This window comes from Urocitellus parryii, chromosome 9 (assembly GCF_045843805.1).
Source record: "Urocitellus parryii isolate mUroPar1 chromosome 9, mUroPar1.hap1, whole genome shotgun sequence".
Lineage (NCBI taxonomy): Eukaryota > Metazoa > Chordata > Mammalia > Rodentia > Sciuridae > Urocitellus > Urocitellus parryii.
In genome coordinates this window covers 93,609,588-93,634,314 of record NC_135539.1, presented here as the reverse complement: position 1 = coordinate 93,634,314, position 24,727 = coordinate 93,609,588, and the positions used below count along the sequence as shown (strand labels likewise).

At 32.7% G+C, this 24,727-nt stretch overlaps 1 protein-coding gene across 7 annotated transcripts in view; it reads right to left on the bottom strand.

Moving 5' to 3' along the window:
* Positions 1-24,727, bottom strand: part of Cdc42bpa (CDC42 binding protein kinase alpha) — a 293,703-nt gene that overhangs the window by 15,708 nt on the left and 253,268 nt on the right. For 6 of the 7 annotated variants that reach the window (XM_026405769.2, XM_026405772.2, XM_026405770.2 and 3 more), the window contains 11 exons: positions 23,982-24,087; positions 21,046-21,182; positions 19,762-19,901; positions 17,904-17,985; positions 15,914-16,130; positions 15,024-15,086; positions 13,182-13,775; positions 11,293-11,390; positions 8,698-8,782; positions 5,540-5,663; positions 4,471-4,588 (listed from right to left, as the gene is read on the bottom strand). In XM_026405769.2, coding sequence (XP_026261554.1) covers positions 4,471-4,588; positions 5,540-5,663; positions 8,698-8,782; positions 11,293-11,390; positions 13,182-13,775; positions 15,024-15,086; positions 15,914-16,130; positions 17,904-17,985; positions 19,762-19,901; positions 21,046-21,182; positions 23,982-24,087 — 1,764 coding nt within the window. Of the gene's footprint in view, positions 1-4,470; positions 4,589-5,539; positions 5,664-8,697; positions 8,783-11,292; positions 11,391-13,181; positions 13,776-15,023; positions 15,087-15,913; positions 16,131-17,903; positions 17,986-19,761; positions 19,902-21,045; positions 21,183-23,981; positions 24,088-24,727 lie in introns of those variants that run through there. The other variant, XM_026405776.2, reaches the window with a different exon arrangement.

Sequence of the window (24,727 nt, the reverse complement as noted above, 5' to 3'; positions counted from 1 at the left end):
TTGCAAAAGATCACTCTCCTAAAAAATTTTAAATTATTATTGTTAAATGAGTAGAAGTTAAACTTTTAGAAATGCAAGACTTTCAGAGTTTAGTTCAGTTTTTTTTTTATGTGATACAAGGAAAATATGACAAATATTTACCAAAAGTATTAAGGATAGAAAAAGGTAAGAAATGCTTAAAGGAAGGACAAGAGAATCTTCAACAGCTTTTAATTGGACATGTTCGAAACCATTTGCTGGGTGCAGTGGTGCACGTCTATAATCCCAGTGATTTGGGAGGTTGAGGTAGGATAGTGAGCTCAAAGCCAGCCTCAGTAATTTAGAGGCCCTAAGTAACTTAGTGGAATTCTGTCTCAAAATAAAAAATAAAAAGAGCTAGGAATAAGGCTCAATGGTTGAGTGCCCCTGGGTTCAATCCCCAGTATAGGTGTAAGGGAGATTTAAAACCATTTCCCAGTGCTGTGTTTTTAGAGTTTTGACATGTGTTTGCTTTTACTGATCTTATTTCTCTGTAACAAAAATAGTGTGTAACTATAGGATATACTAATTATTGGTTTACCTTTAAGCAACCAAGTTTATCTCCATTTAGACACCCCCAAAAGCAGTTAGTCTTTAACAAGGGTAAATCTTTCCTTCAGTGTTCCAGTATATTTTTAAAAAATGAAGTAATGTAATACTAAAAAAGAAAAAACACAATCAATCACTTTATTAAAAGCAGGGAGAGAGACGTGCTGGAGAGAATGCTGATTGACTCTAACATGGAATTTGCATTTTCATGAGTTGAGACAACTTGCTTTTTAAAAACATCTCAGGGGGCTGGGGATGTGGCTCAAGCGGTAGCGCGCTCGCCTGGCATGCGTGCGGCCCGGGTTCGATCCCCAGCACCACATACCAACAAAGATGTTGTGTCCGCCGAGAACTAAAAAAAAAAAAAAAAAAAAAAAATAAAAACATCTCAGGAATTACCTAGGTTTAAAAGAATGGATTCTACATAAAGTACTGGTTTTACTTTTGAGACATAAGGAAAATTAATATTTTTTAGGTTGTTTTAATAAAAAAAACCCTACTGATTGATAACACATGTAACTTTGACTTTAAAAAGCAAAATTACTTTTGGGGGAGTACCAGTCCTAGGGGTGAAATCCAGGGCTTTGTGCATATTTGGCATACTCTACCACTGAGCTACATTCCTAGTCAAAGAAGCAAAATTACTTCTTAAAATCCAAAGAAGTCATTGAACTAGATGTTTTATCTTTATTAACAACTTTAGGAATAGTCTTGGCTAAGTTACAAAAAGGGTTTGCATCTGATACAGTAAATAAGAAAGTAAAATGACCATAGCCTTACTGTTGCTTCCATATTTACAAAATAAACACATTCTATTTCAGGATCATTTAGTATGAAAGAAACAGAATTAAGCTTTTAAAGACATTTAATAAACTTTCTAAGCTCATAAATACTTCATAAGAAAGCAATTCTGATTTGAATGAGTTGAAACATAAAAATGTCTCGGGCACATGTTCTTTGCACTGATGGCAACAATTCGTGAAAGTACTTATATGTTAATAGCTGAATTTAATTCATCTGTATTTTTTGGAAAATTTTTTAATAGTTCCATTTCAGTGAAAAGAACATATTAAAATCTGAGAACATGAAAAGATCATAAGCTTTTCAATGGGAAGATATGTACAAAACATACAGACATGAAAACTATTATTATTTCCAGACATGCAAATTATTATAGTTTACTAATGTCTAGCCCCAAATAAGCATAGTCCCAGAAACATAATATGTGCTCAAGAAATACCGGTTAGGTAACTGAATGGATGTCAATCAAAAGCCCCAGCTCAGATGTCTTTTGGTAATGAATGAGAACATTCATATGAAAATAACATATAACCATGAAGAACAAGAATTCAAACACACAAAATCTTTGATGCATACTACATATACATGTGAAGAAACAGGTTTCAAAAATTTACACCAAATTTTCTGTCCTGGAAAAAAGCTCTTACATGGAAAGAAAACATTAAAGGAAAGGAAGGAACATTAAAAACTGGATTGAATAGGGAGGGCAAAAAGTCACTTGTGTTAATGCCTAAAAGAACCAACAAGGTGGCCACAGATTAACAAAATCAGGTGACCATATACCCTGAAAATCAAAAGGTCTAATTAGAGTCAGTAGTCAGCACCAAAGATCATGTGTTATGGAGTGAATTGGGGATGAATCTTTGGAAAATGTTACTTGTTTTGATTAGTAAAAAAAAAAAATATTGAAACAAAAAGTAAAATATAGGTTTTACTTTAAGTGGTGGAAGGGTGAGGGGAGAAAAAGTAAAGAATTATTCAAATACTTTGATATAAAATTTCTTATGATACTTGAAATCAGGGTGCATATTGTATATGAGGGTCTGAAAGAACGCTGGTACATTAGCAAAGAGACTTTGCTATCATCTGATGGCAAAGTAACATCTTATTGAATATTGACATAATCTTAAGGAAAATAGGATATAATAGAATTTCTACAAAAATTTTCTATAATTCTTCTTGCTGCATTGTTGGAATATAAGACATGATAAATATTCTTCTTTGGTACACCAAAATGGAACAAAAGGAAAGAGATTTTAATTTTAAAAGAATAATAACCTATCAAAACTTTACTGAAAAAATTTTGTATTAGCTTGTGTGTTGCTCTGCAATACATGCATCTGAAATATGAATGCCTCTATCCCTCCATAACATTAATTATGTACCATATATTGAAAAAAACTACTGACAAAGTAAATTGCAAAATTTTAAAAATTATTTAAATAATACATAACATTTGATCTTCCAAATATAAGCTATAAATATACTCACATTTCAACTGTTTATCATAATTAAAAAAAACTCTCTTAGGATATTTTGCGTCTGATATTGTAACTTCTATGGGAAGAGGGGACCAAGAGGCTTGGGACTGAGTGGTTATGTTACTTTTACTTCTGATACTAAAAGAAAACCAGGCTGAGGACTTGAAGCAAATGTTCAAGATGGGAAAAGAACAGAGAGAAGTCTTGAGATCTCACTCCAGGTAAATGTTGAAAAAAAAAGTATAACTTTTAAATATGATAAACAAGTAGAACAGTTTTAATATTTAATGTGCTTGACCTTTTTTTTTTTTACTTCTATACAAAGGTCATATGTAATCTAGTTTTTGCATACTTTTTCTATTTTTTTTTTTTTGTACCAGGAATTGAACTCAGGGATTGAACCACTGAACCACAACCCCAGCCTGTTTTTTATTATTTATCTGAGACAGGGTCTCGCCAAGTTGCTTAGGGCCTCACTAAGTTGCTAAGGCTGGCTTCGAACTTGCAATCCTCCTGCTTCAGCCTCCCCAACCACTGGGATTACAGGCATGCCCCACCATACCTGGCTGCATGCTTAATATAATGTCTTAATGATGAAAAAAAATAACAGCAGAAAAAGCAGAGCCAGCTGATTAGTTGGGCTTACTTATTACAAAGTACTCAGATACAAGTGAATGCAAGCTTTTTTTCCTCCCCATATGAAATAAATGTAAAAATTTCCTTTATTAAATTATTTTTTTATGTTAAAACATTTGAGTGCATAAACTATATTATTTATTTTCTCAGTTCTTCCATCATAGCACTGCTGGGTAACATGGTTGAGACAGATTTCCTTAGTGGGAGATTTGGGGAGAGATTGATAAATCATCTCTCAAATTGCCATAAAATAAAAACTATATTTAAAAATCTATGCAAAGTTCTACTGCCATCTCCATTGATCAGAAGGGCAATATTAAAGTTTTATAAGTTGCTGAGTATATGTGGTACTGAAGTGTTAAGAACAGAGCCAGGATAATCAGCTAATTCTACTAATATCTTTAATTTCAATAGATCTGAGAATCTGATCTTCATATTGTTAAAAACACAACCGTTTTTCTATGTTGTACTTTTTATGTACAAGTGACCAGTTTGTTATTGGGCAAAAAGATTTAATTTCACAGTTAGCTGAGAGGTGTAACCATTACTGACAAGCTAATATGGATCTTAAGGGAAAAAAAGGCCAAATGCCTGTACGGAACTTAGTGAAATTTTAGTGATTTGGTAACCAAGTTCTGAAATTGATTTATAATGTCCCCAAATATAGCAGGTTTTTTTTTTTTTTTTTCCCACCACCAACAACAGATTTAGGGAGAAATTTCTAGGGTATAGAACTAAATAAGAACTTGATTTATTTGTTTTTTGACAGATTTCTAAATTTATGCTTTTCTCATCAGGTATATATATCATCATGTATCTTAACATATTGTAATATAATAAGAGAACCATCTCCTCATTATACTAATATGTCCTGTGAAACCTGTCTACATATATATACTGATATATATGTATTTTCCCTCATATATCACCCACTTACTTATCACCCCATTCACATTAATATTTACTCTTCATTCATTTCTCTTACCATAGGTAGGTCTTTTAGAATCTGTATTCCATCTCCAGGTCCCATGTGGGCTATGTGGTTAAAATTAGTTGGGTTAGAAATTAATTTATTTCTCATCTCTGGATCCCGCAGCATCTCCCTGTAAGGAAAAAAAAAAAAAACCCATGTAAATATTTTTTACACAGTAAATCTATCTAAATCTATCTATCTAAATCTATCTAGAAAAAAATTACACATACTTTATTTTTGTCTTTAAAATGATTAAATCATGCTAATAAAGATATAATTAGAATAATAGAATAGATTCAATTAATAATTCAATTCCTTAAAATGTTTTTAATTTTAAATAAAAGATATTATGATTTGGAGTAGGAAAGAAGAAGATTCCTTTTATTTATATTTTTAGTACTGGGGATTGAACCTAGGGCCTTGCTCATACTAGGCAAGTGAGCTTCAGATCCAACCCCCCAACAGGTCTATTCATATTTAGATATCAAGGAACTTCTGCTGGATTTTTACAGATAATTCTCAACATTTCATGGGTATCTTTTAAAATAATTTATAACATTTTAGAAATGTTTTTAAATGTAGCTGAAAATGCTATATGCCTATTTCTGTTTGTTCATGAAGAAAACAATGTGGATTTCTTAAACATATACAGGTTTACTATATGCACAGATATGATTTAAGCTTGTACTGTAGAAAAGTATACATCCCCCAAATTATTACTTTCATAAACCTACCTAAGAGGATCAAAATATGGTACTTAATTCGGTGTATTCACATAACTTTGAGATTATTAATTAAAATGACACTGAGAGGTTACAGTCATAATTGCACTTAGGTTTTTTTTTTCCCCCTTAAATTCCTTTTGTGGTACTGGGGATCAAATCCAAGGCCCTGCACATGCTAGGCAAACACACACTCATCACTGAGCTATATTCCTAGTCCTGCAGTTTTTGATATCATTTATGAATGATAGACTTTCAGATACCAAATTGTCTTTCCAAATCAAGTATAGTATTATTAGCAGATAGCCCCTCAGATGCTAGAAGCATAGATGGACAATAAGTACAAATTATATATCTACCTCCTCTGTTGCATCCTTTCTTCTTCTGGGACTCTGAAGGAGTAACGTCGTTTGTTGTTGATATTTCTAACCATTTGTTTCCGACTATTATCTGATGTTTCAGGAACCACCAGTTCATCCCCTTCTGTTTTTTAAAAAATGGTGCTGTTTAAATTGCTAAATTGCTTTTTAGCCATTAATCTCCATGGTAGCACAATTATACAAGTATATGTAATTCTGAATTTTAAAAGTCATGCATTGATAATCATAGTAAATAAGCAATAATAGAGTGTTTGTGTGGTACTGGGAATTGAACCCAGGAGTACTCTGTTACTGAGCTAGATCCCCAGCCCTTTAAAAAAAAAAAAATATATATATATATATATATATATATATTTATTTTTAAATTTTGAGACAGAGACTTGCTAAGTTAAGTTGCCCAAGCTGGCTTTGAACTTGGGATCTTCCTGCTTCAGTTTCTAAGTTGCTGGGATTATACGCATGGACCACCACACCTGGCAGCAATAATTTTCAATAGGACATGTAAAAATATATATGCTTATATTTATGTAGTATTATGTAAATATTATTTTCATATATTAATAACAAAATTTCATATATTAATACAAAAATAAAATGTGGGGATGTAGCTTAGAGATAGAACACTCCTAGGTTCAATCCCTAGTGCCATAAAAAATATATATATATTAAAATTAAACATAACTAGCAAAATACATTTTACATTTTCACTTCTATTTCATTATAAACATGACACAATTTTGCTAGAAGAAAACTGTAATTGCCTTGATGTCCTGTCCCTTTGACCAGCCAATTCACCCCCAATATTTCTATACTATTTTCTCTCATACCCACCTATCAGTGGGTTTAGTAGCTTAGGATATTAAAAAGTTGCTATTATGGGGGTTTTGTGGTATTTATTTTAATTTGTGTGCAGTGATGGAGATAGAACCCATGGCAGGCAAGAGTTACACCACTAAGCTATATTCCCAGCCCCCAAAAGATGCTATTATTAATGTGTAATCAGGCATAAATAGCAAGCTATTTATGTAAATAATTAAAATTATTTTTACATAATAAAAATTTCCTGTGAGATGTGGAATAAGGAAAGGTCTGTGTTCCCATTATCCTCCTTTTGAAGGGTAAGGATCTGTCACTATTCTAATCTTCTGATCTTCTTATCTTGAAGCTGGATACTATATAATTGTATACTCCTAGCAACCCGGTGACCATCTTGTCCCATTTCAATTTTAACATCTGGAAGGAAACAACTGTAAACTGGGAACTCTAAAAACCTGATGGGCTTTGTGTCTGTGTCTTTTGTAAAAAGACAACTGTTATCCATATAACATGGCAGGCAGGGTATGCCATTATCTAAATAAGATAAGGAAAAAGGAAAAAAGCCAATCTTTACAAGTTTTTGACACTGTAAAGCTGAAGCAAGAAGAAAAAGGCTGAAAGAAGGCAAATGGGCCTAAAAGGCAAGCCAAAATAGACAATTACCACAAAAGCAACACATTCCTTGTGGTATAATAATGTTGCTTAATCAGATCATTTTCTCAACAACAAATATTAAAAGGATAGACTTTAATGTAGATGAGAATGTGGGACATCATTCTAGAATATGAGAATTATGAGGATAAAGCAGGAATTTTGAGTTATGGTGGTGACAAGAGATGTGGGGCAGCCAGAAGGCAAAGGAGCATTTGTCCCTTTTGCAGAAGGGAAAAGCGAGAGAGAGAAAAAGAAGGAATCTCTTGGAAATGGGATTTCCTTCCTTTCTCAAATAATAAGATATTGAAACCTGTCACGTCTCCTTTCTCAGAGTTCTACCTCCACTCCTAGCCTGAAGCAGAAAGATGAAAGCATGGGAAGAGACATGTGGAATAGGTTTTGTCCTACAGATACAACATGGATATAAAGAAATTTAATGACCAGCATTAAATACGGTGAGAACAGAGTGGATCCAATTTTATACAAATATGTGAAGCTCCTCTAAGAAACAGAACACAAAATTAAGTATAGGGTCTTGGAAACCTGAAACTTAAGTTTCATTAGCTTCATGGTAAATCAAGCTGATTGAGAATCATGCCTAAAACTTGAATGTCCTTTATCAAATCATACCATAAAGGTATACCATTTTAACACAGACAGCTATTAACAAAGCACTGAACCACAAACCAAACAATTATTTCATTACTTAAAATCAAAACAAACAAAAAACAATAAACATAAGCTTTTGATGGATTTCTTTTACATTAGAACATTAAAAAACTATTGAAGGAATATGAGGGGCAAAAGCATTAAGAAGATAATCAATCTCATGACCTTCAGATAACAGGTATAAACATTTTAACATTTCCCTGAGGCCAATGTTTTTACTTATATTTAGGTAAATTCAAATATTACTTTAAATACACAATATATCATTAAGTGCCTCTTCATTAAATAGTTCTGACATAAGAATGATTTTATTATATAGAAAAAAAGCACACTGTTTGTTAAAAGTGAGATTTTAACTGTCTGGCCTCACATTAATGGCAAACAACATTTAATTCTACATGTATAGTCTATGGCATTTTACATATGGTCTATTAATCACAGGTTTGACAATCTCAGCTTACTACTTGGTCACTGACCAAATGCTTATAACCCCTAGGGTTCCTGCTCCCTCTTCTGATTCTAGGCACTTTTATGACTTTCCTCTTTTTTCTGCTTCTAAGTTGTCATCAGCACTTTAGAAGTACTAAGCCCTTTGCATTGGCAAAAGATGGGTTCCTGAAGTCGCCAGATGGAATTCTGAATGAATGTCCTTAATTTTAATGCCACAAATTTTGTTTAAGTTCTATGGTATTTTAAGTATAGAAGTATATTCAGCTACACTTTCTCTGCTTACCTAGGTATATCCCAGAAAAATAACAAGGCATGTCAGAATGAAAGACGTTGTTAAATCAGCTATGACAGTTTAAATAGCATCACTTTTGCCCAATAATCTGTCTTGGATATATTAACAGTATGTGGCCAAGATCACACACTCTAGAGGAAGATATGTAAGATTTTAAATCTGTACTCTAGCACTCATTATTCATATGACATTGGGCAGTCAGAAGAAAAATAATATTTCCATTGAAGCTATTACTATTAATGTTCTGTTTTCTTACCTGCCATCTTATTTTTGAAATATATCAATCTAACTGTCTCCAATCCTAAAAGATTTAAAGATCCTTCACTGTTTAAAGGTCGAACCTAAAATAATAAAAAATAAAATAAGTACTTCAACAAAACTTTTATAAATTAAATCATAAAACTTTTGGCCTGTACATAAAGCATATATTATTAAGATCTTTTATTTATATACTTCAAAATACAGTCCTTTCAGAAAAAACCCAAAATGCTAATAATTTTGATTGTGAAGGCATTATATCTAATTTGGACAAACAAACTTATCACATTTTAAAGAAAGAATATCCTGGACAAATAAATAAAATTAAGTAGAAATACATTTAAACCTTAAGTTTGACCTTTTAAAGCTATCAGTGACCAAATAATTACATTAAGAAATATCAATAGTTGCTTTATGAGCTCTTATCATCAAATCCTTGATCTACATATAATAAAGATAAAAGTACAGATGATTGGGAAAAGGAAGAATTATTAATAAATGATAATGGAGCAACAACAAAATAAAACAGAATCCCTATTTCATACTACAAGCAAAAAAAAAATCAATTACAAATGGATTAAAGATAGACATATAATAAGCAACATTTCAAAACATTTGGAGGGAAACAAAGGTTATATCTTTATGACCTTAAGCTAGGAAAAGTTTCTTAAATAGAAAAAAAAAAAACAAACCTAAAGAACAGGAAAGTACATTTAACTACAGTAAAATTAGTAAACAATAACTTCTGTTCTGAAAAATAAACCCACAAGTCACAAATGAACAAGATTTACCATGCATTACTAAAACAGGACATATTACATAAAGAAGTAGAATAAATCAACAAGATGGCAAAAATGAGCAAAAAACATGAGTAGGCATTTCACAGAAAAGGAAATACGAATGATGAATAGATATAGAAAAGACTCCCAACCACACAGTTAACTGGGGCATGCAAATTAATACTGCAATGTGATACCATTTTATGAAACCATTTATGAAACTATGAATGCTGACAACAACAGGTATTAGAGAAGATGTGGGTAAGAATCTCATCAATTCCATTCCTAGGTATATGACTTAAACTCTTGCACATCTACCCCAGATAATATGCAGCAACATTCACAATAGCAAAAGCTAGAAAATAATTAAAATGTCTGTTAATCAGAGAATGAATAAATAGCAAGTAGGCTATTTTACACAATGAATTTACACAATGAATTACACAGTAGAGGTAGCAACAGGTATAGATCTTTGAAGCCCAGTAAATGAGTTAAACAAAGGTAAAAAGTGACAATATATCACAATATTTTAATAGATCTCAAAACCAAGCAAAACGAAATAATATATTGTTTAGGAATATTTAAATGTGCAAAAATCTGTATTTTCAGGAAAGCATAGGGACAATAAGCATGACATTCAGGATACTGACTTTCTGAGGGAAGGGTTGAGGTATCAAAAAGGGAGGTGGGTTCACAAGTGATTAGCTTATTAATATGCTTCATAAAGATAACATATATATTGCAAATTACATGGAATAAAAGCCCAGAAAACTTAGTAGAGTCAGTCAAAATTTATAAAATAGAGGACCACGTTGTAGTTGCTTTATATAATGTGGCAATACTTACAAGAGTTGTTTTTCACTATTGATATGGTTTAAAATTGGACACATTATAAAATATGATCTTGGCTACTTTGTTTCACCTAGTCCTATCAACTATCATTTTACCAATGATGTACATTCTAAATACTATATACGTCTATATGAAAATAGTACTTTTCTTTTTTTTTTTAAATTTGTTTTAATTAGTTACACATGACAGTACAATGACCTTGACATATCATACATTTGAATTAGATGGGATATAATTTCTCATTTTTCTGAGTGTACAGGTTGCAGAATCACATTGCTCATGCAGTCACATATATACACACAGTAATAATAATGTCTGTTTCATTCTACTATCCTTCCTATCCCCCCAACCCCTCCCCTCCCCTCCCATCACTTCTCTCTATCTAATCTAAGGTAACGCTATTCTTTTTTTTTTCTCACATCTCCATACATATATTTTGTATAACGATGAGGGTCTCCTTCCATAATCCACGCAATTCTCCTTCTCCCTCCCTTTCCCTCCCACCTCTCTTCCCTATCTAGAGGTAATCTTATTTTTGCAAAACAGTAGTTCTACACTTGTAAAAATTTTGTTATGGAAACAATAGAGGAATATTAAGGGGAAATATTATGTTTTATTAGTAATATGGAACACTTCTATTTCTAAATCATGACTCAGCTAAACAGTTTCAGTTCCAAGTTGAATAACTTCCCTATCCATGTAATCTGTCTTTGCAGGATTAAACATTGCATATCATTATGTGAAAAAGTTATGATTAATAATAATCACATACTCTCCTGAAGCTCTTTAATCTCAAAGTAGATGATAACATTGACATTTTAGATTGTATGATATATTCTAGGTGCTCATCAAGTTCACAATCAGACTTTATATAAGAGAAACTAAATGTAATATGAATAGTATGGAGTTTAGCTACCTATCAAAAATAAGCCAGCTCAGCTCATATTTTAATGCCAAATTACCTTTTTGAGAGGAAGAGTCTGAATCCATTCCATGGAATTCACATCAAAGATATCAACTGCATTTTCACTATACACTGAGAGATATGGTGCATTGTAACCTGGGAAAAGGAAAGGAAGGGACAACCTACTGATTATTTTAAACTACTAAGCCCAAATAATTTTGAAAGTTCTGTCTTAAAACTGTAGAGTAGAATCCCACCAAAAGCCTATTGTTATCATATAAGAACCACATTACAATATTTTTGAAATAAAGAGAACATAAATTATAAGGGAACCCTTTATTACAGAAGAATTCTATTAACATCTAGCTAATAAAGCAATTTCATTACATGTTAAAAGTGTTTGACTCTTAAAGTAGTTAAGTTATTGACAGTGAAACAAACTTACAAAGTAGAGAAATCTTCAGGTAAGTGTTCTACCCCCAATTATGAATGTATGATAAATTACCTGAGCATAATTACATGAATAGTGTAGATATTCAATAAATATTTCTTGGAAGAATATTAATAAATGGCAATATGAGCAAAGAGACAGTAAATGAGTGTGTAAACTAAGGTCATGAACTGCATTATTGGCAAAGTTATAAATAAAAGTCAGATATTCCAACTTTTACTTCATGTTAGGATATTTTGAACTATGGAACTCAGTTACAAACAGTATTCATTCTATATATTAAGCTATAAATGAGAGCATATATGTCAGAAAAAATAAAACATTAAAAGTAGTTGAATCTGACATCCAGGAGAAATAAGACTTTAAAAATAGTTAAATTTGATGTACAATCCCTGGCACATTCCCCACCCCTTGGGCCACAAAATAAATCTAAGTGGGTAGAATTATAGGTTATTTTTTTTTTTAAATCTAGGTTTCCTAATTTTTCTGTAATAAGCCTTAATAGTCCTTCTATTTTTTTTTTTTTAACAGAACCTTTAGAACTGACAGGACTCATTCCCACCATTCCTTCTTATTCCTGTCTTAACATTACAATGGGAGAGATTTCACTCCTCCTATTCTGAGTTGTCATCCACCTGTGTTCTGAATTTATCCTCATTTGCCTTATTGGGAATCTGACTGTTTTCTGTATTTCCCAGATTGTCAACTTCTCCAAGTGGTTCCCTAATGGTTTCTTCCTTTCAGCATTTAAACATGCTCAAGAATCTTCCATTGCAAACAAAAGAATTTGGGTTAGATACTCCTATTACAAGCTTCTATTGAACTCTCACTTCAGGTATTATAGCATTCATTTTCTACTGAAACTCCTAGTTGTGACATGAATATTTTCTATTGCATTCTATACTCTGAGAAGGCAGACTACTTCACTATTTCATACAGTGACATGGCATGTATTCAGTAATAAATAAACTATTATGTAGCAATAAAACTATACAATAATTTATTTTTAATATTTCTTGAAAATGAAATAGGCAACTTTAAATATCTGCCCATCTAGATAAACATATAAAACTGAATAACACTTCTTAGAGAAACTACATTTTTCTTTTCCTAACTAAATAATTCACTTAGTAATTACTTCTCAAGAATAAGTCCTATGTGCTACTGATACTTATGAGCACTGTATTTTGGAGAACAATGAAAAGAGCTACTTGAGTTATTTAAAAATGACTAACACAAGATAAAAAAAATTCCATTTCAGTAAAATATTCCATAGAAAGATTAGTTTTCATTATGTGCTATTGACTCTATTTGCTTAGTCTTAACTACATATGGTTACTTTACATAAATAACATAATTAATACTAAGGAAAACTTTCAGAATCATTCTAAAAAAATAACCTGTTATTAACAATGACTATGTTTTGTTGAAGTAGAAGGAAAAAGAAAAGGAAGACGACAGGAAGATAAAGACAGCCATAAGAAAGAGAATCTTACAACAAGAGGAAGGATTTGCTGGCCACATCAATTCCTGTTGTCTAGATCTTCGGCCCTGGCAGTCAGTGTATATCCCAATGCTGTTAAAACACAGCAGGTATTCTTTACTGGAGATCTCAACTGCGCAGATAGCATCCATTGGTTGATGTGCAATAAATGATAGTGTGTGGTCATTTGAATGGAGCATACTGTATGGATTTCCTTCTCCATTCAAGGGGTATTTTAGAAATCCTGACTGGAATCCCACACAGAGCTGTTCGCTGAAGATTGCCATCCACTGGACATTATATGGGACTTGAATTTCTTTAAATTTTCTGTGACGGGTCTTGCTCTGAAATAGTTCATAACAGAGAACCTGCCTTTTCATAGCCACACACAGGCATGTAAGAGCTCCATGGCGCATCTTTCCAGAAGTTATAGTTTGACACCCCTTAGTTTCTGCCAACTTGTAAAAATCTGTCTCTCGCCCGTCCAAAGCTGACATAGGAAAAAGTCGTACGTGACGATTTCGTCCTGAGATCACAGCAACAAGCTGATCATTTGGAATAAGTTCAATCTGATGAACCTTCTTATTGTCACCAACTCTGATAATTTCTATATGCAGAAATAACAAATCAAATGCAAAATAGTTTTATAAGTCATCCAAATTATACTCAGAAGTATATGTCATCTTTATTTAAAGATGGAGAGGTACACATAGAATAAGAGATCAGAAATTACAGAGAAAAAGAAAGATATTTAAACCCATTGTAAAATCATTTAACTTTCCTATATTAAATTTGGCACAGATCTCTGACAGTCAAGGCAGAGTTCTTAATTGAAAGCATGCCAGTTTTTAAGAAAACTTTTTTTTAATGTTTTTTTAAGTTTTTTTTTTTTTTAGATGGACACAATATCTTTATTTTGTTTTTATGTGGTGCTAAGAATTGAACCCAGTGCCTCATGCATGCTAGGCGAGCACGCTACCACTTGAGCCACACCCCCAGCCCAAGAAAACTTTTTTTATTGGTACTAAACTGTAGGGAATTTCACCGTGAGGCTGCTATTTTTAAAAACTGGGTAACCGCATAACTAGTAGTACTCTGAAAGTGTTTCTATGGTATCAAACCAGTGACATTTAAATGAATTAATTTGTCATGATATAACTTGATATAAAATTAGAACTTAGAATATTATATTTATAAATATCAAACTAAATTGTTTTCTATTTCACCCAGCATTTAATTTTTCTGTAGGAAAAAAACTGTTGGTCAGGCATGGTGGTGCACACTTGTAATCCCATTGTCTTGGGAGGCTGAGGCAGAGGATCATAAGTTCAAGCCAGCCTCAGCAATTTAGTAAGATCCTATCTCAAAAATAAACAAACCAAAAATGTTGGAGTAAAGCACTCCTGGGTTCAACACACAGTAACCACCTCCTTCTCACCCTGCAAAAAGGACGAATAAACCTGTTGTATTACAGTGGGGGTGGGAGGATTTCCAATAAGCATATTTTAATAGTTGTTATAATTTATATTACCTTCTAATAAGACTAATTATGATAATATACTAATTTTAGGAAAACTAAAAAAATTTTCCACGTGCCACCTTTGAAGTACAATATGAGTTCATATAGCAGAACCGCTAAATAAGATGACATAAGAAAGATAATATACACTTGCTTAGGAGAATTATAAAAATTAAAAAATAATCTTTTGATTTAGAATATATCAAATTGTGCCTGGAAAATTTCACTTATAGAATATGGAAGAGCAAATCCTACTCTTTTTAGAATTTAGACTTGAGCAAAATTTTTCTAACATATGATTTAAAGTTACTCTAAAATGATTAGGTTTTCTCTTACCATCTTTGGTGACATGAACAACAAATAACCCTTCTTCATTTCCTAAAGCTATTCTTTCGTGATCTGTGTAAAACACAAATATGAGACAATTTTATTAGCTAAAAGCCATATAAAGCTAATAGAATAAAACAGAAATAAGAAAATGAGGTGCAAAAATGAAAATAAGTAAATAATCAAAATACAGTAACAATTTACACTATGAAATTTTCTTTCAAATTACCAGTGATAAATTTATCATGTGTTTTAAAATAGAAAAATCATTAAAAAATATCCCATGTCAATACCTACAAAAATAAGTAATTGTTTATTCAATAAATTGTGAAAAACAATTAAAAACCTACTTTGTTAGTACCCTAGGTCCAGTTCAATATATTGTTTTTGGAGGAAAAGATTGTGTCAGGTATTTTAACACAAGTATTGAACCCTAAGTAACAAGAGATGGATATGTATGTAAGAATGTAGCAAAACTTTATATCTCCAGATTCAGAAGCTTCTGTTTACTGAGGGCTTTTTAATGCAGAGTACTATGTGTTTATATACCATGATTTTAAAATTTCTCAATAACATTAGCAAGGTAATTAGTATCTTATGCATTACATGTGAAAATTATGCTTTAAGAAATTAATTTATTCTAATTCACATAAGTAGAAAATGGATTATTAAGTTAGTCTTTAGTAATATCACTTTTTCAGAAGGGAATGTATTTAGTGTAACTGCTTAAAAATAAAAATCTAATAGGTCTCATTCACTTAATAAACATTTATTGAACATCTATGATATAATTCATGTTATGCTGGACAGTGGGGATTCCTAGATGAAAGCCAATCCCCAGCTCACAAGGTAGATCAGTAAACAATTATAATAATATGATAAATATTATAAATTCATACCTATGATTGCAGCTGCCTGGGTTGTTTTAATGAGGGGTAGAGTGCTATCATAAGCCTCTTTGGGAACATAGACTGAGCGGTCTCTGAATTTGTTTTTCTTCAGTATCTTGTGCAATTCACTCAGCACTCCCACCCACTTACTCTTCTCATTCTCACTATCTGCTAGCATCAGGATTGAACACTTGTTATTGGATGCTGACAGCTGGGAAGCTGTGACCTAGAAGAATTTAATCAATATTCATTATATTAGAAAACAGACACCCTTTATGCTAGTTTCATAAGTAGGCTAGTTTTGTGAGGAGACTAGTTTGCTTAGCACTTACCAATAAAATGAGAATTCATTAAATGATCCCTTTAATAGAATTTAGCTATACTTAATCGGAATAACTAGTTCTAGCACTAGGATTATTGCCAAGGCAAAGGTAGGATACACCAATCAAAATCATAAAATTTCCTAGCATTCCTGACTTTTCATCTTCCTTGCTATAAAGGTGCCAAAACATTATAATAAAAAATGTGTTACACATACTCATATAACAACTGACATTTAGAGAGTAATTACTGAGTAGATTTAAACACAAGTATTAACAAATTGAACCTCTTACCATTTTCATGAGATAGAAATTGTTATTATAACTTCATTTTATATATGATAAAGCCATGATAAAGAGATTAAATAATTTCTACAAGGGAAAATAGCTAGAGGTCTGGGATCCTGTGTGTATGCTCTTAAGTGCTATACCATACTGTTTTGAAAAGTCGGGAATGCTAGGAAATATTTATGTTCTGTTACTTTATAAAAATAACTCACATTATTATTAAAGAAGATGAGAGCACCAGAAAGGGTTTAAATGGAAGTTCATCCTTCTACAAATCATGGTCAGAACAGTTTTGAATTTTATATATACAGATTTCTTCTTAAACTAATTTAAGCATCAATGACAATAAAAAGCACACTGCAAATTAATGATTGATAAGCAGGCTCTATAGGCTCTCTTGGTGGCCAGAGGGAGAATGAAATAGTTACCAGTGTAGGAACCAAGAAATCAGACAAGGTTATTGTCTTTGACCTTCCTGAGACATAAAATTCATAGACAATAGTATGCAGACAGGCATAACAGGGCAGCTTTAAAAAAATATCTATTGTCTTAATTCACCATTTTAAGATCACATTTTGGTATACAGCCTTGAAAGATGGCTATCAACAATTCCCTACTATAGAATTCCATTCTTCTATTATTATTAACAAGTCAAATCCATTTCCTTTCCCCTCAAATCTGGGATGACCTCATAACTTCCTTTGATCAATGGAATGCAGAAGGGTTATTATGCCTGTTTGGGGTCTAGTCCTTCCTTATAAGGCCCAGCTGCTTCTTTTGGTCTCTTGGAAGCCAGCCACTGTGAGTTCAGTTAGACTATCAAATTGTTAAGAGACCATACAGAAAGTCAATGAAGAGAACTAGCACCAAGGCCACAGACATAAGGACAAGGTCATTTTGGGTACTCTAAGCTCCAAAAGAGCTGAATGCAGTCCTGTGAGTAACCTTAACTAACACCATGAGAACTGTACAGCTGACTCACAGAATGATGAAAATAATAAAATGTTGTTGGTTTAAGTGTCTAAGATCTGGGACCATTGTTACAAGGTGATAGGAAATAAGCATGATTTTGAAATAAGATATTTAAAGTGAGAAACTTCTTTTAAAAAAAAATTGAGAAACCTCACACTTATTTAATTTTCCAAGAAGGAATCTTTATTTGAAAATTGAATTTGGACTAAAAAATATTACCTGTTAGGGAACATATTTTAGAAGCCATGTATTTATATTTTCTATAGGTCTTTCCTTAGTTAAACTTAGCATAAATGCAAGTATCAGATGATATTGAACATAAAAAGCAATATTAGATTTGGTTTATGATTTACATAAAGAGGAAAAACATATTCATTAAAGACAAATAATTCAGTGATCAAATTGTAGAATACACTTACTCTAAATATACAGGGTATATCTTTTCGACTTGCATGAATAACATCAGAGGCCAAGACTGAACTCACAGAAAATTCTTCATCTCTGAAAGAAAAGTGAAACATTAGAAGTTAGTTTAAGTGGCTATATATGTGGAGTTTTGATTATGTAACCAAATATATATGAAGCAATCCTCAAAGCTTAACTGCACAAAACACCTAACTTGAAACTTTAAAAAATTTGATTTTTCCCCATTGTAACCAACAGTACCCAAAGTAATTTATCAAGAGTAACTTAACAGGGCTGGGGATATAGCTCAGCTGGTAGAATGCTTGCCTCGCATGCACAAGGCCCTGGGTCCAATCCCCAGCACAACATACATACATACACACACACACACACACACACACACACACACAGTAATTTAACAGAGGCACATTATACAAGAGCTACAAATGTTTTCTGGCTAGTCCAAAGACATAAGGCCAGTAAGCATACATAGAGAACTAGGATTTGAACCCTGCTAGGTCTTTAGAGCCTTTAAAAGAATCCTTTTTCTCCATAATAAATCTCAAGTTTGTTCAACTTAGATCATCTGACATTTTATTTTTCTATCAACATATGAAAGAAGATTTCCTCCACAGAAAGTTTTTCCTTAATTTTGTTATTTGTACCATCATTCCCTTAGTCTTAAACCCTTCACATTTTAATCTTTCTTTGATTCCCTCCCCCACAACTGTGTTTCTTTTTTAAAAAATTGGGGCATCTTGTTGAAAATAGTGAAATTATTGTTTTTTTTAAGAGACAGGGTCTCAAATATATTACCCAAGATGACCTTGAACTCCTCCTAGATATAAGCAATTTTCCTGCTTTAGCTTCTCAAGTGGCTAGGACTATAGGAATGGGCCATCACACCTGGCCTTCTCTATCTTTCTAGTCAGTCCCTTAGCAAGTTCTGCCAGATTTTTCCTACTGATATTTCTTGCATGAATTCCTTCATATTCCAAATGTGAGGTAAAAGATAACGTGTTTGAGATGCAGGGGTAAAATGCCAGTGTAAAGCACAGCTAGGAAATGTAGGTTTTGAGCAATGAATGGCTATTTCTGATATATGTTTGGGACCCAAAAAGGCAGAAATGATGGCAGAAGCTATGGGAGTAAATAAGGTCCCTTAGGAACACGAGGGCACTCAACAGGGCAAGGGGAAGAATCTGGAAAATCAAACCAAAATCATTAAAGATCTGGCTTACTTAAATGTTTCCTGATTCATTGTTTTCCAATAGGTTGTCTGATATATCACTTGATAATCCTCACACTGAATCATACTACGTCTCTAGGTAATGATATAAACATTATACTTTAGGACTTTCTTCACTCCCCTCCCCTCCTGGCTTTAAATAGGTCTTTGGGACCCAAAAATCGTTTGCTTTTACTTGGCTCAATTTTTTTTCCTTCCAGCTGTGTTGGGGATAGAACTCAGGGCATCATACATACTGGCAAGCATTCTACTACTGAGTCACGTACCCAGCCCTTATCTGGCTCCAAACCCTACATACTCTCCCAGAACTGCGTCTTACTTCCTACTTTTAATATTCTAATTTACTAATATTTCTGTAGTAATATTCTAATTTACTAATATTACTACAGCAATATTAGTAAATTAGAATATTAACATGAAATTAGATTATTTAGTAAAAACATGACAATACTAGAGTTCTGTTGATACAAGTTATCTGATATGGGAATCCACTTGCTTTTAAAGGGGAAAAAGACACAATGTTTGATAAAAACTCATTTTAATGACTATAGCAAGAAGAAAAATAAAAACTTTGTAATTCCTATGCTGCAGAGATACAAATCTTTTCACCCCTGAAGGCTTACCTCATGTCAATTACTTGACCAATGACAACACTGGGCTGAGATGCTTTTCCTTCAGCAATATCGTACAGAAAAAGTTTGAAGTCACAAACCACAGCAAGTGCTCTCTGCCATCCTTTCTTCACTCCAGCTGGCTTAGGGATCTTTCAGAAAGGAAAACAAACAAAAACACATCAAATGAGAGTGGCAATCAAAGCCTTTTAAATTACATATGAAACTGTAAGGTGAAAACCTAACGAGAATGTACAAGTCTGTCACTTTGGTAAAGTAAATGGGACACTTATCATTAATAACATTAAGAGAAAAAGTGAGAACATATTCTTCAAATACTATCATCTTTTAATGAAAGACTATTAAAAAGAATCATTTTAACTATTGCTAGTAATTCATTAAAATGACACTCAGGGTTTCTTTCTTTCTTTTCTTCTCCTAAAAAAGCAAAGCGTCAAATTTGGTAGTAAGATAAAATTCAGCTTACAATGTTGTGGGAAGCTGTTCTTGCACGTGATTGAGCTACCTCCCTGGCTGGGTGTGAGGCGTTCAGACCAGCTGTGTCAGAGCTTTTTCCCACCCTTTCCAGGTGCGAGGGCTTGTCCATGTGGGGGTATGACTGACCATTGACCTAATAACCAATCACTGACCCTGACCTTGGAATGCTGTCCCCCTGGACCTTCATTGGATGGAATTTTCCCCTGAATTTTTTTGTTCCCCAATAAAAGCTTCCTCTCTGGCATGCCTCTTTCTCTTTTGCTGGTCTCTTGTGTAAACCTCGCTACCGCCAGATGGCTAGAGGCAGGAGCTGGGAGGGGCCGTCTCTGAGCTGGGCAAGAAAAAAGGTAAATTGAGTGTTATGTGTCTTTAATTTGAACTCACTAGTTAACTTCTATGTTTCGAACCTCTAGTATGAAGCTAGCGGCAGCAGAACAATGTAAATACTATTCAAATCAAGTAAGATTATTATTTGATAATATCTTGTAATTCATAACCATACTGTACCTCTTTGGCAAGAGCAAAGGCCAAAGACTCCTTTATGGTGATTTCAACCTCTCTTCATTATAAAATAGGGATAATACAGAAAAGTTTGTGACATTTTAGAATTTATTTCTAAGAAAAGAGTAGGTTTTCATTTTCAAATTGTTCTGCTGGTCTGGATGACATAAAATTATTAGACGAATTTTGTTCATTTCATTTTTTTTGTCAAATGTTATGTTCATAAATGACTTGATTTTATTTAAACTCATTCATAATCTTAAAACATGCATCTAAATCTGAACTAAGGATACTTACCCTGACATGACCTTCATATGCTGTTCCTATTCCTTTCTGTGGATCAATACCCAGGGGACCTTTTGTCTGCTCAGGGGGAACTGGACAAGCAGTTGGAGCCTTATTTACACAAGTTATATGACATGAGAATCCACACACTTTTGAAAGGAAAAAAAGACAACATATGTTAAAAATTCATTTTAATGACTATAACAATTACAATTCACAGTGCACTAACTGTATGCAAGGTGTTCTGTTAAGTAAATGCTTATTTTTTATTTTAAACACCATTTCAAATGATGTCTTATCATTTGAAAAGCTACTCATCTGCTTACCAATAAGGATTTTAATGAGAAATAGTAAATATTTTTATCATTGGTAATCCTATTATTCTCTGTTAACATTAGTGGTCAAAGGGGGAAGCAAACAGATAAGAAAAATATTTAACCCTGTGCACAAAATGATTGGTTAAACTTATAATTGCTAAAAATTTGGTTTCTGGAACTATTTCTATTTCTTCATCTTACTGCAACTTGGTATCTGTTCTGAAATGTATCTTGCAAGAGTCATTAATGGACATTAAGCTACCTGACGAGATGCTACATGTGGCAAGTTTTACCAATCTTCTTAAAAATAGAATTTTTCAATGAATTTAAAAAAAGGTATAAGCTAATGGTAAATTTTTGGAGTTACTAATATCCCATATACTTAAACTACCACTAGATAATAACTGTTAATTTTCTTGAGCATCTTAAATCTTTCTATGACAATATAAATGGGGTATAGTTTTTAATCCCTAAGTAACCTATGCCCTGAGTCACAGAGCTTGGAAGTGGCAGTGGTAGAATTCAAACTCATACAGTTTTGCTCAGATCCTGCATACCTTACCACTAACAGTATTGCCATGATTCCTCTATTTGATACTTACACGATGAACTGGAGATTCTAAGACAAGATTATAAATAAAAATGAACTCATAGGTTTCAATGAGACTTGGTTGGGTAAAAATTACAGGTAAAATTTTTTTTTTAAAAAAACCAAGTTTTTTGGCAAGGGGTATAGACTACATATATTATAATTCCTACTCCTAAGGTGGTTCCTGGAGAAAACTAGGGAAAGAATAAGAGAGGAACTAAAGGATATCACCGTGGGAATACTTAAATTTGAGAAAAATGGATTATATATCACTGATGGACATTATGAAATGAACAGAAAGGCAGGATGGATTAGCATTGACTTCCAAAAACTACAAACTTCTCAATTTGTCCCCCCAAACCCCATGTATTGGAGACTGAACCCGGGGCACTCTACCACTGATCTAAATCCTGGGCCTTTTAAAAAATATATTTCGAGAGATGGGTCTGGCAAAGAACTTGGTGATCCTCTGGTTCAGCTTCCCAAGTAGTTGGGATTAGAGGCATGCACCACTGTGCCAGGCTATCATTTGCTTTTAAGTAGAATATCTAAAGTTATAATTCATTTTGCTAATAAGGAAAAAACTCATTTCCCAAGGGCAGCTGAAACAACAAAATAAGTATCTATAAACTAGATTTAATTTTAATCAACAAGGAAGAAATAAAAATGATAGTAACCATCAGAGACTATAACACATTACCACAACATTTACAAAAGCTTGTTAGACAAAGGCTTGAGATAGTCTAATGCACTTTCATGGCTTTATAAGGTAGACCTCAAGGAGTTGAGGAAAAAAAAAAAGGCACAATTTCATGGCACAAGACTCCAGAAGTAAGAGAGACTGGGAAGAGTCCCCAAATTCCTACTATGGAATTACAAGTAATTCTGATGCATAAAAAAAATAACCAGGTAGCTTCCCAGAATTCAGCGAATTCAGCACCTGAAATGGAGAGTGTCTATATTCCATCCAAATTCCTTTTCAAAACTAAAAGCAGAAAAGCTAAGAAACAGAAACTAGTATTAGAATTTGAATTAGCAACTATCTTCTTGTCTTTTTCATAAGATATACCACTAGTCCCTATATAAGGTGGTTTTACCTATATAAGGTGGTTTTGTAGTGGCAAGTCTCATCTGACTAAGAATTAATATTTCTGTGCACAGGGAAAGATAGTGGAATGAGAAGGACATCATTACCCTAGGTACATGTATGACTGGCACATATGGTGTGATGCTATATCGTGTACAATCATAGAAATGTAAAGTTGTGCTGCAATTGTGTACAATGAGTCAAAATGTAATCTGCTGTCATATATAACTAACTGAAATAAATACATTAATTAAAAGTTAAAAAAGAATTCATATTTCTAAAAGTCACAAATGATAATATATCCTATTATCATTTAAATCATTTTCATTTTAGAGATCTAGGAAACATAAAGTAGTACTCAAACAAATAGGCTTGGTTTTTCTATTTAAATGACCCCTGATCCTTTCACCCCATCTCTCAAAATGTGAGCTCCACAAGTGTAGCACCTTTGTCCTTCTCACATTCACTAAGCATTCCACAAATACATGACAGGTAAACCAATGAATGAGGAAGAAAAACTTCTACTATTAATACTAGGAATAAACTTTCTTTTAAGGCATAGTGGCAAATATTTAATTTCTGAAAATAAACAATGTTAAAATTGAATGAATATATCCAAGGATAACTTCCATGGCTTCTGTCATATAGGTTAATGGTTTGGGGGGCCATTAATTTATGCAAATAATGAAACAAAGATGAATTAAACATATTCAAATATATCTCCCCTGAAAAATATTTCTAGGGAACATTTGTCTAATTTCCCTAATATCCAAAAGACTTTAGCAAGTGCTCAGTTTATTATCTATATTCTTGTTATCCAGAGAAAAGCAAATGATTAAATGAAACAAACATTTGTGTGTCTTTTAAAGAGAATAAAGTTACTCAATTACAATTTAGGTAGAAATGTTATAACAAAGTGGTGCTCAAACAAGTCAATTTTTCCATTTTTTCTTACCTTCACATGAGCAACCCTGTCTTATCAAACCCACCATCAAAGAGGTACACTGATGACATTTAGTAGGAATAGTGAATGATTTTACAAAAAACTGGTGAGTCTTGCGCTGCAAAACATTGATAAGAAAACATACATTGATTATTTAAAGATTTCTGTAATGTTAGTCACTATGTCCCATAACAATCTACTAGAATGTTTACTAAACAGAAGAATGAATTCTTTCCATTTCTCATAGCATCTTCTCACAGCTTATACTCTTTAAACAATTATATGAGATAATACTAAGTTAGAACAAGCTAAAATAATCTAAGTTAAATGATAATTGCTTTTGAATATCAGTTGGAAAGTGTATAAAGCAGACAGTAGCATTTTGGTTTTGCTCATAAGTCTTGGCTTCAGAATTTCTGTAAATTCTTTGAATTATTCTTGGCAGAGGTTAAGTAAAATTTTGATACTTTATGTACACAAATATAGTTTTAATATGCTTTATACCTTCTTAGAAGAATAAAAAGAATCATGTAAACCTCTTATTTCTACTGTAAATCATGTATTTCATCTTCTGGAAGCAAGAACAAATGAGAGGCTATAAGTATCTGTTTCTTCTCATGGAAAGAGGCAGTATAACTTATACTTGAGCTGATAAAAATACACACCTATTATACCATAGACAGATGTCAGCCTGAAATTTCTTACTGAAAGTCTAGTAAAGATCTCTGTCTTGACTGCAACAATTTTTTTTTCTTTTG